The sequence below is a fragment of the Dermacentor albipictus genome, chromosome 7 (genome assembly GCF_038994185.2).
Source record: "Dermacentor albipictus isolate Rhodes 1998 colony chromosome 7, USDA_Dalb.pri_finalv2, whole genome shotgun sequence".
Taxonomy (NCBI): Eukaryota; Metazoa; Arthropoda; class Arachnida; order Ixodida; family Ixodidae; genus Dermacentor; species Dermacentor albipictus.
The window spans coordinates 1,682,209-1,694,586 of record NC_091827.1 but is presented as its reverse complement, the minus strand read 5'-3'; the positions used below and the strand labels follow the sequence as shown (position 1 = coordinate 1,694,586).

The window sequence follows — 12,378 nt, the reverse complement described above, 5'->3', positions numbered from 1 at the left end:
CAGCACAAAGCTTTGCATTCTCACTTTCAAGATTCCTGCTCCTGCAACCACATTGTCCATTTTCTCTTTGTGCTCCTTGATTGAAGTGAAAGAAAACTCAAGACTGCATCATATTCCTCTCTTCATGTCTTAGGTTGCGGATTTCAATCTACAAATCCTCTTCAAGGGAACCACAGAAATTTTTCTTGTTTCATCTCATAGCTTAAGTAGTTCTGTCTTCATTTCCTCCTTGAGTCTGGTAATATCGTTTGTCATTTCGCAGTACAGACGGACAAGACAACTCTGAATTCACTATTTGGCAGTAGCAACGAAGCTTTGAGGTTCAACAGGGAAATAAATAGGCACTATAATGAAAACACTAACTTGGGATAAGAATAATGAAAAGTTAAAGGGCCCCTGAAATGGTTTGGACAAATTTTTCAAATGCATAGGGTACAGCTAAAGTTAATCATTCGCACCACAATTTGTGTGAAGCGTCCCACATTAATAGAGCTACGGACGATTACAAGTTACCCTCCTCCATACCCATGCATTTTCTCCTCAACTCGTTTGCCGAGTGATCTGGACTAAGCTCTGCCTTCACTGGCTCTGCATCATGATGGCACGTCATGTCGTCGACTTCCGGTTCTCTAGGAGCGAGCGTGTGAATCCTCTCCAAACTCTTCGCCAGCTGCTTGGCAGTCGACCCCAAGCGAGAGCTATCGAAGCAGCGTGCATTGCGAGCATTCTGTCGCAGCGCTGAATGTGTCTGGTATTCCAGTAACCACAGGCGGGCTGGGCCTTTCGACGGATGGGTGGAAGCATAAACTCAAGCCGATGAAGCAACTTTAGCGTAGACGTACGTGAGCGGCCTGATCGGTCTGCATGGTCCATTCACCTGTTCACGCAGAGCTTAATGGGACACTGAAGTGAAACAATAAATCAGTTTAGACTAATGAAGCATTGTTTGAGAACCCTGCAGGCAGTCATTTAAAAAAAATAGTTTCATTATTAGATGAGAAAATGAAGGTCCAAGTATCAGTATTTGAATTTCGTGCCGAAACCCCAGCGCCGGTACGTCAGCGTGACGTCAGGGATTTCAAAGTATGTTTTCGCATTTGGGCCGCGTTGGCTGAATAAAGGTTCTCGAAACTTGTCGTGTTTAATATTTGTTCCCTTTAGAACACAATGTAGTCAATCTGTACCGCTATATATAATTAGTAGGCCCTAGAAGATGCCATCAAAATCCAAGACGTCACAGCCCCCAGGTGCAAGAACTTCAGTAGGCGTCGCCACCCGTGTTTCGTTCTTGCGCTTTTTATGGCTTACCAAACGTCTTATCGTTGTAAGAGTGGTGTTTTTAGTGTTGTATAATGGTAATTTACTGATGCAGAAGAAATCATTTTTCACTTTAGTGTCCCTTTAACCAGCCAAACAAAGAGCTAATATTGCTCTAACCAAGTCTAAAACATTTCAAACATTTACAAAAACAACATGTTAACGATTTTACTCCTGCAAAAAGTTTACACCAGCAGCAAAGAATACATTTCATTACTGCTACTGTGTGTGGTTGAGCTCTGTGCCACCAGATGGCTGCACCATGCAGACCATTCATATTTGCACTTCTGCTCATCCCTTGAAACGACACGGTCAAACGGCCAGGCCCTGCCCCCTTAAGCTTGCATTTACTCTAATACCGGACTCTCGAAACGCTATTGTGGTAGTAATCCTCCGGTGTAAAGGGATGGCCTCAAACGGGCAAATTCTGGCACCGATCGGATAGTGACAGTCAGGTGCGCTGCAGCCACGTCGCTCGTCTGCTGCTTTACAGAGGGACACGATGTCGCAGCTTGACATATTGCCAGTCGCTACGCTTGCAGCCCACAACGCACCAAAGTCGATTCATGGTGCTCATGGAAAGACAGACCGACACTGATCGCAAAGCTCTCGTCAAGGAGGAGCATGTTGTAACACAAGCAGATGACGCTTGCTGTGTGCCGGAAGTGCTTAAGTGTAGTGAAAAATTGTTCTTGTGCATTCTATTCCTGTTACATTCTTTTTATAGAAACAAATTAGCTAACATTCCAACTATTGCGAACATCATTAGTTCACCTTAAAGGATGAAAAATTATCTATGATATGCCTCGGGCAGCCAATCGGATAGCTCACCCTCATGACATCAATTGGGTGATTTATGTCACATGGGTAGGGGCGGCTGAAAATTCCGCCAAGCAGTGTGCTGTGATCGGCAGCGATATACATTTTTAAAAGCTTATAATAAATTACACACATTACAGTACTTAGATGTGTCAATTAATGATAAGGAAGACCTACTTTAACGACTCAGTACGTTTGTACAAAATTGTCAAAATCGTTTCAGGGTCAATTTAAGCCCGTGCACACAGCTCTCACTGCTACTGCCAAATGAAAGCTGCAACGACCATGGAGCTCCTTTTGTAGTGCACGACATGACGATGAGCCTTGAAACAGGGCGCAGCCGACACTGACGCCTGCTGGTGCCAGACCATGGATTTATGTCGAGAAGCAGTAGGGGTGCTTGGTGCAGCTGCTTGAAATGCCCTGTGATAAGAAGGCCGAAAAGTTGAGCCCGTGCATACAGATCTCACTACTACGGCTAAGTGTAAAAAAATATAGCGTAATCGTTCGTGCCTGCGTGCCTTCCAGCAAGTACTACACAATTCGCGCTGTGTATACAATCAGATTACGCAAGGTTCAGTGACAACAGACAACAGACAGAACTATTGTTGACATTCGAGAAACTTCCGATACATGCAGGCGTGTCCTGCACCGAGTGATTACATTTAACATTTGTTAGCCGCTGAAAGGCAGTCACCAGAGAATGAAAAACAAGTACATATGTCAATACAGCTGTAGTGCTAAGCAGCCGACTATGTACACATGTACTAAAATTCACCGGGAACCACCCATAGGCAGAGCAGCTTCAGAAAGAGAGCCAGTGGTCATGTGTTCGGAAAAATTTAGTTTTGCACAAAAGTTAAAAATTAATTGTGCATCTTCCTGCTTTGCTGCAATTTATGCATAAGCGCTTTAAGCCAGAACTGCATGGCACATTGTTTGTGAGTGAAAATATGTCGCCCTGCAAATGCTTGTACCACCTCTTCAAAATAAAAGAAATATGCTTATAACAATCACGACTGTTAGTCTTCTTTTGAGTATTACATATTTCATTGAGATTAGTTCTGTAGCCACCTAATGAGAACATTGTTACATTTTGCAAATATTTTAATTGCAATGCTGTTAGACAAAGCATCTTCTTAATGGTTGCCTGACTGATATGTGACATCTGACCTCCTGGTGTGCAGGTTTTGTGTATTGCAGGTAATGCTTTTGTTCTAATGGTGCTGGTGCTTCTCCATGCAGTGCAAGGCACTTCAGAAGAGGCTCCACCTGGCAGAGCAGCACAAGGTGGAGCTTGAAAACCAGCTTCAGGACACGCAGCTCACGCTACAGCAGCTCAGGGTAAGCCTGTCTTTCATGCATTAGTGGAAGGCATTCATACTGTCTCATTAAGCCACGAAATCGGAAAAGCTGTTCATGTAACCGGTGTCAATATTATCCAAGACAGTGTATTTGTCTTCTTTGACCCCTACGGCAATGCTCCACACTAATGAACAATATGAAGCAGCAGAAGCTTGATGTGGGCGAGTTGGTTTTGCATACTTAATGAAAAGAGCGCTACGAAGACACGAACTAAAAAAACAGGTCCATCGTACATGTTGTTCTTTTAGTCCGTGTCTTCGTAGCGCTCTTTTCATTAAGTAATAAACAATAACCACAAATTTATTTGTTTGTTTGTTGTTTGCTCAAGTTACGCTTAAAGGCTCTCTAGTTAAGGGTATCACACAGAAGACACAACTATAGATAAAGCTAACAGTACTGTAGATTATCTCATTTAACACACAGGTTGAGAATAGTGTCACGTTTTAGTGATGGGGAGGAACCAGACTGTGGCACAACTGTGAGTGATGCAAACTAACTTTAGTGGACAAACTTGTGCCCAGAAAAGCAACACTCAATCACAATGCAGCGAAAGCAGTGGGCACAGTTGTCTATCCAAGACATCTGATCTACAGGTCAAGAGCACTGACTAGCATAACAGATTCTAGCATAATCGCTGGTACTCACGTGCATTCTGGAATACTGTTTAGACTCATGTAAGGGGCCACACTTTTTTTTTTTTATAATTTCGGTCGGGTGCAGACTTTACACAGGACCGAATCTTTTGGCCAAATTGTGCACACTCCAGATCACCGGTGGATGTGCCATTGCATCAGAGGTTAATGCGCAGCTCTCGCCATTTAGCAGCGGCACGCGGAAGTATGCAGCACGTGAAAATTCGCCGATGCGAGCATGTCGCATGCAATCTAATTAGACAAGTTTACCTTGCTACGGAACTGCCAACAACTTTCGAGACAGTTCCCATGCATGAAGCAGCACGGTGTACTAAGCAATAAGGTTGTAACATTTGTGAACCAGTGAAAAATTCAAGTTTATTTATTTATTTACCAGGCAATACGCTGGAAGGTCTGTTGGGATAAAAGCCGTGAGAATGGATTGAGAGTGCCCTAGTAACCGTTACATGGCAGCAGCTGTACAAAGTGCATAGGTTGAGATTATAGATAGGTCATTACAAAAGTAAAAAGAAAACAAGCAGATTACAATGCGTAGCACAACATATTCATAAATCACACAAATGCACTTAAAATTACAATGCATAAAGTGCATATGCAAATCACAACATATTGTATTACAACACAATGCATTTGCAAAATGCACTTACAACACAATGCATTTGGCAATGCATTGTCAAGAACATGCTTGCTCACCCTGTCTTAGACGCACTGACATATTGTTTAGGTATAGAAACCAAACTGCAAGAGAAATTGTGGAAGCTCACTGGATTGCAAAACTAAAGGAAAAATGCATCAGTCATCCTTCTGTTTCGTTGTGAGATAAAGAGAATTCACTCCTGTCGTCACATCTTTAACACATTTTTATCTGAATTGCTTGTTTTATGTGCTTTGCAGTTTTTATGTTCACCGGGTAGCGCTGATCTGAGGCAGTTTATCACTAGTGTTGTTATATGTGCTATTTGCGTGTTCTCTTGATTGGATCGCACAGATCTGTGGGTACTTAAGCAGGTGGTTCTTCGAAAATAAAACCAATTGTTAGAAAGCGCTCGTGCTTGTGTTGCTGCTTTTCTTTGTCCCTGTTTGTTTTGTGCACAAAAAGTATTTCTAAAATGAATCTGTTGGAACTAGGCCAACTCACAGTTATGCTACATTGTACAGCATACTTATCAGTCACACAAATACACTGAAAATGTAGCAAACAAAATTAAGGAATAATTTGTGAACAGTACAGTCAATATGACTTATAGATACTTAATGCTTTTCTAGGACACAATGGAAGAACAGTAAGCCGTAACTGTTTTTTATTCCAACTGGTTGCATTTTCATATGTTTAGTGTTGTTGGAATGTTGTACAGTAAAACCTCGTTATAACGAAATGGGATATGACAAACTAATCGATATAATGAAGCAATTGTGATTCCTCGTGAGATTCCAATAGATACCCATGTGTTGAAAACCTTGTTTTAACGATGTGAAAATTTCTTTGCAATGGGTATAATGAGCCTTTTTAGAGCGCAGATTTTTGGCGCCCGTTCCTGCGTTTCACGGCGCTGTCGTGCCTCGCCATAACCAGCTTCATAGCCGGGGCCAACACGCTGGTCTAGCTGCGCGAGCTCCTGGTGCCATCTCTCGCGCACGGCGTGAGCCTTGCTTTCTTCCCTCCTCCTCCAATGCCACCCATGTGCGGCGGCAATCAGAGCGCCAGCTCGGTGGTGGCTGATCTCAATGATGTGCTGCTGCCCAAGCCAAAACACATAGCCGTCGCCATACACCACTGCGTGTACCCCTTCCCCCCTCCTCTCCTCCGTGGCGGCGACCGCGCGCGTTGTTCCCCAGTTGCCGAAGCGCCGGCTCAGTATCAGCAGATCACAGTTTGCGCTTCCCAAGCTGAAACCCAAAGCCACCTTCAATTGACTCACTGGCAGTGTCAGTGATGTCAGTCAGTAACTGACATCTCTTTGCCATGCAACGTTCCTATGCGCCTCGCGCTGCCTCTCGCAACCTCCCAATAAGCGAGGCAGTTGCGCCAAGCTACGCTCCGTTCGTGGCAGCTGGTACGAAATGTTCTGCACCAGACGGATTGTCCAAGGCTCACGGATGGTTTTTATTATAATATAATCTGTCTGCCTATATAAGTAGTTTATTCTCAGCCAGTTCTTTCTGAGCCATGAGCAAGGCAATCGGTGGAAGTTCTTCGTCTGCCACTGTTGCTGAATGAGCTGCCTGAGCAGAGGCCCAGCACTGTCATTGCATTGCGAGAATCCGGAAGTGTACTACGCCGAACCAGGCACTGGTGCAGCACGTCTATTTCTCTGACCACAAAGCTTCCTTCATAACAATCAAGAACGGTGAATGGAGTGTTTCTTGAAAAAGGAATATGTGTGAAGAATAAAAAGTTGTCTGTAAGTGTACATACATGTCTTGCACGAATTCTTTGCCTCAATATATCGAAAAGCCGTAACAGCTCAAGAACTGCGCTCAAATTTGTCATTAGGAAGTAACGTAATTGTAAGCAATTTTTTTTTTCCACAAAGAGCATTTACTGATCATTTTAGTACCCGTCAGGTCAACGTCTTATAGCGCACGACGTGCACTTCTCCCATGTGCGTCTTCTGGCCTCCCCTTTCCCTTGGAACTGGTGGGCCTGCCCACTCGTCCGCTGCATGCGTGGGGTGGCGCTGAGTGCAGTTTTGTTGTTACTTGTTGTCTGCATATGCATCAAGGATATCGGTGTTTCTATCGGTTCGTGCGAGTTCTCGCTGCCAGAAAGGAGATGGACGACGACAATGGCAAACGGAAGCACAGAACGATCGAACAGAAGGTGACTATGCTGAAAGCCGTCGAGTCCGGCGTGAAGAAAAAAAAATGTGGCCGAGGATTTCGACATAACATTGAGCGCGCTGTCGACGATGTTGAGCAGCAAAGATGCTGTTGGTGGTGCTGTCACATGTGGCGTAAAAGGCGACAGAAAGAAACTGCGAGCCCCGGCTTTTGAAGCTGTAGAGAAGGCGATCTTCAAGTGGTTTTTGGACGCAGGAGCAAGTGGCATTACTGTGAGCGGGGCACTGTTGCAGCGCAAAGCGAGGGACTTCACGTGCATCATAGAGCACGACGATTTTATGGCGAATGGCGGCTGGCTTCAATGTTCCGAGGAGCGCCATGACATCGTCGGCAGGGCTGTCAACGGGGAAGTGGAGTCTGTCGATCGCGAAGCTGCAGTGGCATGGGCGAAGGCAAACATTGGACAGCTGCTAGAAAAATACAGTGCCAAGGATTTGTTTAATGCGGGTGAGACCACCCTTCTCTAGCAGATGCTGCCGCAAGAAACCTTGGCCCTCAAATGTGAACGTTGCCACGGCAGTGAGCAGAGCAAGGTCCGCGTAACCGTGTTGCTTTGTGCCAACATGGATAGGTCGGAAAAGGTGCCCGCCTTCGTGGTCAGCAAACGTGCATCACCACGATACTTTAAAGGCGAATGAAAGCTCCAAGTGAGTTATATGTAGGTGTAGATGACGAGAAAAATTTTCTCGCTATCGCTGCGGGAGTGGGATGAGCGGCTGGGCAATCTGAACCGGAAGATATGCCTCATACTGGACAAATGCGCGGCCCACCAGACTGCCACTGTGCTCAAAAACATTGAGCTATGCTTTTTAACTACACTGCAGTTGTGCAACCCCTCTACCAAGGAGTTACCATGAACTTTAAGTCGGGCTCCGCAAGCGTCTGATCGACCGGGTTCTGCTCAATATGAGCACGAAGCGCGAGTCCACAATCGACTTGTAGATGGCGATTGAGATGCTACAGGCTGCTTGGATGGCTGTACCGGCAAGCACGATTGCCAGTTGCTTCTGGCATGCCTCATTTGGTGTCGGCAGCGGTGGTTACAGCAAAAATATTAGTGCTGCCACCAATGAAGGTGTTGTGGGCGACCAAGCCCTAGCGTCGTGGGACGCTCCCCTTGACACCGGCGTTGCGCCCGACTGTGCCACCTTCTGCACGTGCGTCAATGCTCATGCTGATGGGGTGACGACAGAAGAGCTAACGGAGGCGGAAATTGTGCGTGCGGGGACGGGGGTGCCTAATGACGACAGTGCCTGATGACGACAGTGGTGAATGTGTCAACGACAGCTCAGAGCCTGATATTGGTGAACCCAATGTACGTATGCCCGCACAAGTGCTGGATGTGGCAGACCTGCTGTGCCACTTCTTTGGCACTCACGGTGACAACGAGGACGGGCTCGAAATAGTGTTTGCAGCTGAAAAAGCCATCATTCGCGTGTACAAGTCGCAGTAAAAATAAATCAAGGACTTTTTTCTGTGATGTGAGCTGCCACCTGGTGTGCTGTTCTTCGATCAGTGATGAGCTGTTTGGCGTGAATAAAGTATCAGTTCCTTGCTGTTCTTTTTTTTTTCGCTTGTTTCCCCCCCTCCCCCCCGTGTGAGTATATATCAACATATAATAATTTAAATGTGAGTTAAACAATGCGTGATATATTTAAAAAGAAGCTTTAGCTCAGGCCCAACTCCGATGCGGCCTATTCAAGTGCACATAAAATGCAGAAACGCTTTTTTGAGATAACCAAAGGGCCGATTTTAATGAAATTTGTTGTATTTGAGAGAGAAAGTTAAATTCGTGTGACTTTTGGTAGCAGAATTTCGATTTAGGGCTTCAATTTTGCTAACATGAATTTTTAAAAATTTTGAAGTTAAAAGAAAAAGAAGCACCAAGTTAACAACTTAATAACTCGGTATCTAGAGCATATACAGCGATTCTGGAAATGGCAACTATTAGATCATTTAAAGCAGACAAATTAGATATGCCAATTTATATTTTACGTGAATTTGTTACGTTGTGTACAAGGGTTCTGAAAAAGTTGTATTTCCATATTACTAAATTTTTTTAGTTTCATGTGTGACATATCAATTTTGTCTGCTTTAGATGTACTATTAGATGCAATTCATATAATTCTAATATCGTTTTTCATAGGTGAGTTATGCAGTTGTAAACTTTATAGTTTCATTTTCAGAAAATTTGTAATTTTTGCTAATTTTTAATAAAAAATTTATGATCTAGATCAAAAATTCGAAACCAACAGTCACTAGATTTTAAGTTTTTCTTTTGAATGCAACAAGCCTTGTCAAATTTGGTGCAGTGGCTGCCAAGAAAAACTAATTCTCGTTTTACATGTTATTAGGTAGGAGCACTCGAGCTATTCATATCCGGACAGGCCGCCATTGGAATCTGAACCTGGCAACGTTTAACGTTAGAACGTTATCTAGTGAAGCGAGTCTAGCAGTGTTATTGGAGGAATTAGAAGGTAGTAAATGGGATATAATAGGGCTCAGTGAGGTTAGGAGGACAAAAGAAGCATATACAGTGCTAAAAAGCGGGCACGTACTGTACTACCGGGGCTTAGCGGAGAAACGAGAACTAGGAGTCGAATTCCTGATTAATAAGGACATAGCTGGTAACATACATGAATTCTATAGCATTAACGAGAGGGTGGCAGGACTTGTTGTGAAACTTAATAAGAGGTACAAATTGAAGGTGGTACAAGTCTATGCCCCTACATGCAGTCATGATGACCAGGAAGTCGAAAGCTTTTATGAAGACGTGGAATTGGCGATGGGTAAAGTCAAAACAAAATACACTATACTGATGGGCGACTTCAATGCCAGGGTAGGCAAGAAGCAGGCTGGAGACAAGTCAGTGGGGGAATGTGGCATAGGCACTAGGAATAGCAGGGGAGAGTTATTAGTAGAGTTTGCGGAACAGAATAATATGCGGATAATGAATATTTTCTTCCGCAAGCGGGATAGACGAAAGTGGACGTGGAGGAGCCCGAACGGCGAGACTAGAAATGAAATAGACCTTATACTCTGCGCTAACCCTGGCATCATACAAGATGTAGACGTACTCGGCAAGGTAAGCTGCAGTGACCATAGGATGGTAAGAACTCGAATTAGCCTAGACTTGAGGAGGGAACGGAAGAAACTGGTACACAAGAAGCCAATCAATGCGTTAGCGGTAAGAGGGAAACTAGAGGAATTCCAGATCAAGCTACAGAACAGGTATTCGGCTTTAACTCAGGAAGAGGACCTTAGTGTTGAAGCAATGAACGACAATCTCATGGGCAACATTAAGGAGTGCGCAATGGGCGTCTTGCGCTGGAGATTGAGGTATAGTAGCGGCGCCTGGTGGCGGCGCGGGAAACGACATCTGGGTCGTACCAGCTTGGGTCGTATTGAGCCCTGGCTGTGGCGAAGCACGTTTCTAGGCCGAGTTTTGCGTCGATTCGCACTTTTTTCTGCTATGTTGTGAGTGCGAAAAGGCTCGTCACTTCTCACAGACCATGCCGACCACGCTGCGAGCCCGCCGCAGCCTATAGTTTAACAAAAACGGACTCTCCGTGTGCCGTGGGACGTAATGCTGGGAGCAGAAGCAATCGGTGACGCCAATCTGGAGAGAACTAGCCCAGCCTCGAAAAGGCGTCAGCGTCATTACTTCTGCGTCGTGGGCTGCCATGAACAAGAAGGCCTGAATCGCAACATCAGATTCTACCGTTTTCCTTCAAGACCTCACGAAGTGGAGCGTCGGGCGCGCTGCATAGCTGCAGTTCGTCGCGCTGAGTAAGCGTAACTTCGCGCCATGCTGGCTGCTTCGCCTGTCTTGAAGCTTGCTTGATTATCTGCGTTCTAAATTTCGGTCTTTTGCGCCTACAGTCCCGACAGCAGACCGACATAGCAGCAGGCATGGCTGGTAATTCACGATTCGAGACCCAGCCACAGCGACGATTAACAATTTGACCGATGCGAAGTGGCGAAGTGACCAGGTGTGTGCAAATGACCACGAATGGCCAGGCAGATTCGGTGACCATTCACTACCTCACTACGAGCAGCACAGGTTAGAGAGTTAAATGTGCTCATACTTGACCTCAAGCCAGCATGTTGAGGCAGCGCAGCAAGGTACGTAGTATTTATTACAGCAGATCGATGTTCGAGCGCTGTCACTAAAAGCTACGTCAAGCGAGCAGCGCACGAGCTCGCGCTGCAGCGCGATTCGCACGTACGTGCGAGCTCATATGCATTGCATCAGTACTACTAGTTACTAAAAGGGACAGATGGCCGCTACTACAACGCAGGCAAAACTACTTGTTTAGCGGCATGCAGTCAACAAAGATTGCAGGAGGCCCGCCGTGTCGCGGCATGGCGAAAGACCGCTGCCGTCGCGGCGCGTACCGTCGTGTGCTCGAGCAGTTCCGTACACATGATGTCTGCTTATCGCTGCTGTGGATTCATTTAGAGCAAGCATTTCCTCGCGTTTGTGCGCCTGAATCTAGCAGCGTGCAAACCTTACCTGAAGTTCCACTTTGTACGCGACTCGCTTCACTTGCGATTGACACCGCACTAAAGCTTCGCCACTTAATTCTTGAACGGCGTACACGCACTCGGCACTGCATAATTTCTTGCCTTTACGCAGCGTGCCACCCCTGAAAAAATCTTCAGCGCCCGATATTCGGTGCAGGCCGTGATACAACACAACCTAAAGTGGCGGGTCCATATTGTAAACATACTTTCCGAAGCAGACGACCGAACTTGGTACGACCCATTTTTGGACAGAGGGCGCTTTTTAGCGCCTTTTTCGCAACGCCCCCTGGGCAATGCAAGAGCCCCATAGAAGTCGGTGGTAACGCTGTTAGACAGGAAACCAGTAAGCTATCGCAGGAGATGAAAGATCTGATCAAGAAACGCCAATGTATGAAAGCCTCTAACCCTACAGCTAGAATAGAACTGGCAGAACTTTCTAAGCTAATGAACAAGCGGAAGACTGCAGACATCAGGAACTATAATATGGATAGAATTGAACAGGCTCTCAGGAACGGAGGAAGCCTAAAAATAGTGAAGAAGAAACTAGGAATAGGCAAGAATCAGATGTGTGCGTTAAGAGACAAAGCCGGCAACATCGTTACTAATATGGATGAGATAGTTCAAGTGGCTGAGGAGTTCTATAGAGATTTATACAGTACCAGTGGCACCCACGATGATAGTAGAAGAGAGAATAGCCTAGAGGAATTCGAAATCCCACAGGTAACGCCAGAAGAAGTAAACAAAGCCTTAGGAGCTATGCAAAAGGGGAAGGCAGCTGGGGAGGATCAGGTAACAGCAGATTTGTTGAAGGATGGTAGTCAGATTGTTCTAAAGAAACTGGCCACCCTGTATACGC

General features: G+C 45.5%; 1 protein-coding gene across 5 annotated transcripts in view; it reads left to right on the top strand.

Moving 5' to 3' along the window:
• Positions 1-12,378, top strand: part of LOC135918021 (protein phosphatase 1 regulatory subunit 21-like) — a 247,346-nt gene that overhangs the window by 197,377 nt on the left and 37,591 nt on the right. For all 5 annotated transcript variants that reach the window (XM_065451686.2, XM_065451684.2, XM_065451685.2 and 2 more), the window contains one exon: positions 3,382-3,480. In XM_065451686.2, coding sequence (XP_065307758.1) covers positions 3,382-3,480 — 99 coding nt within the window. The remainder of the gene's footprint in view (positions 1-3,381; positions 3,481-12,378) is intronic.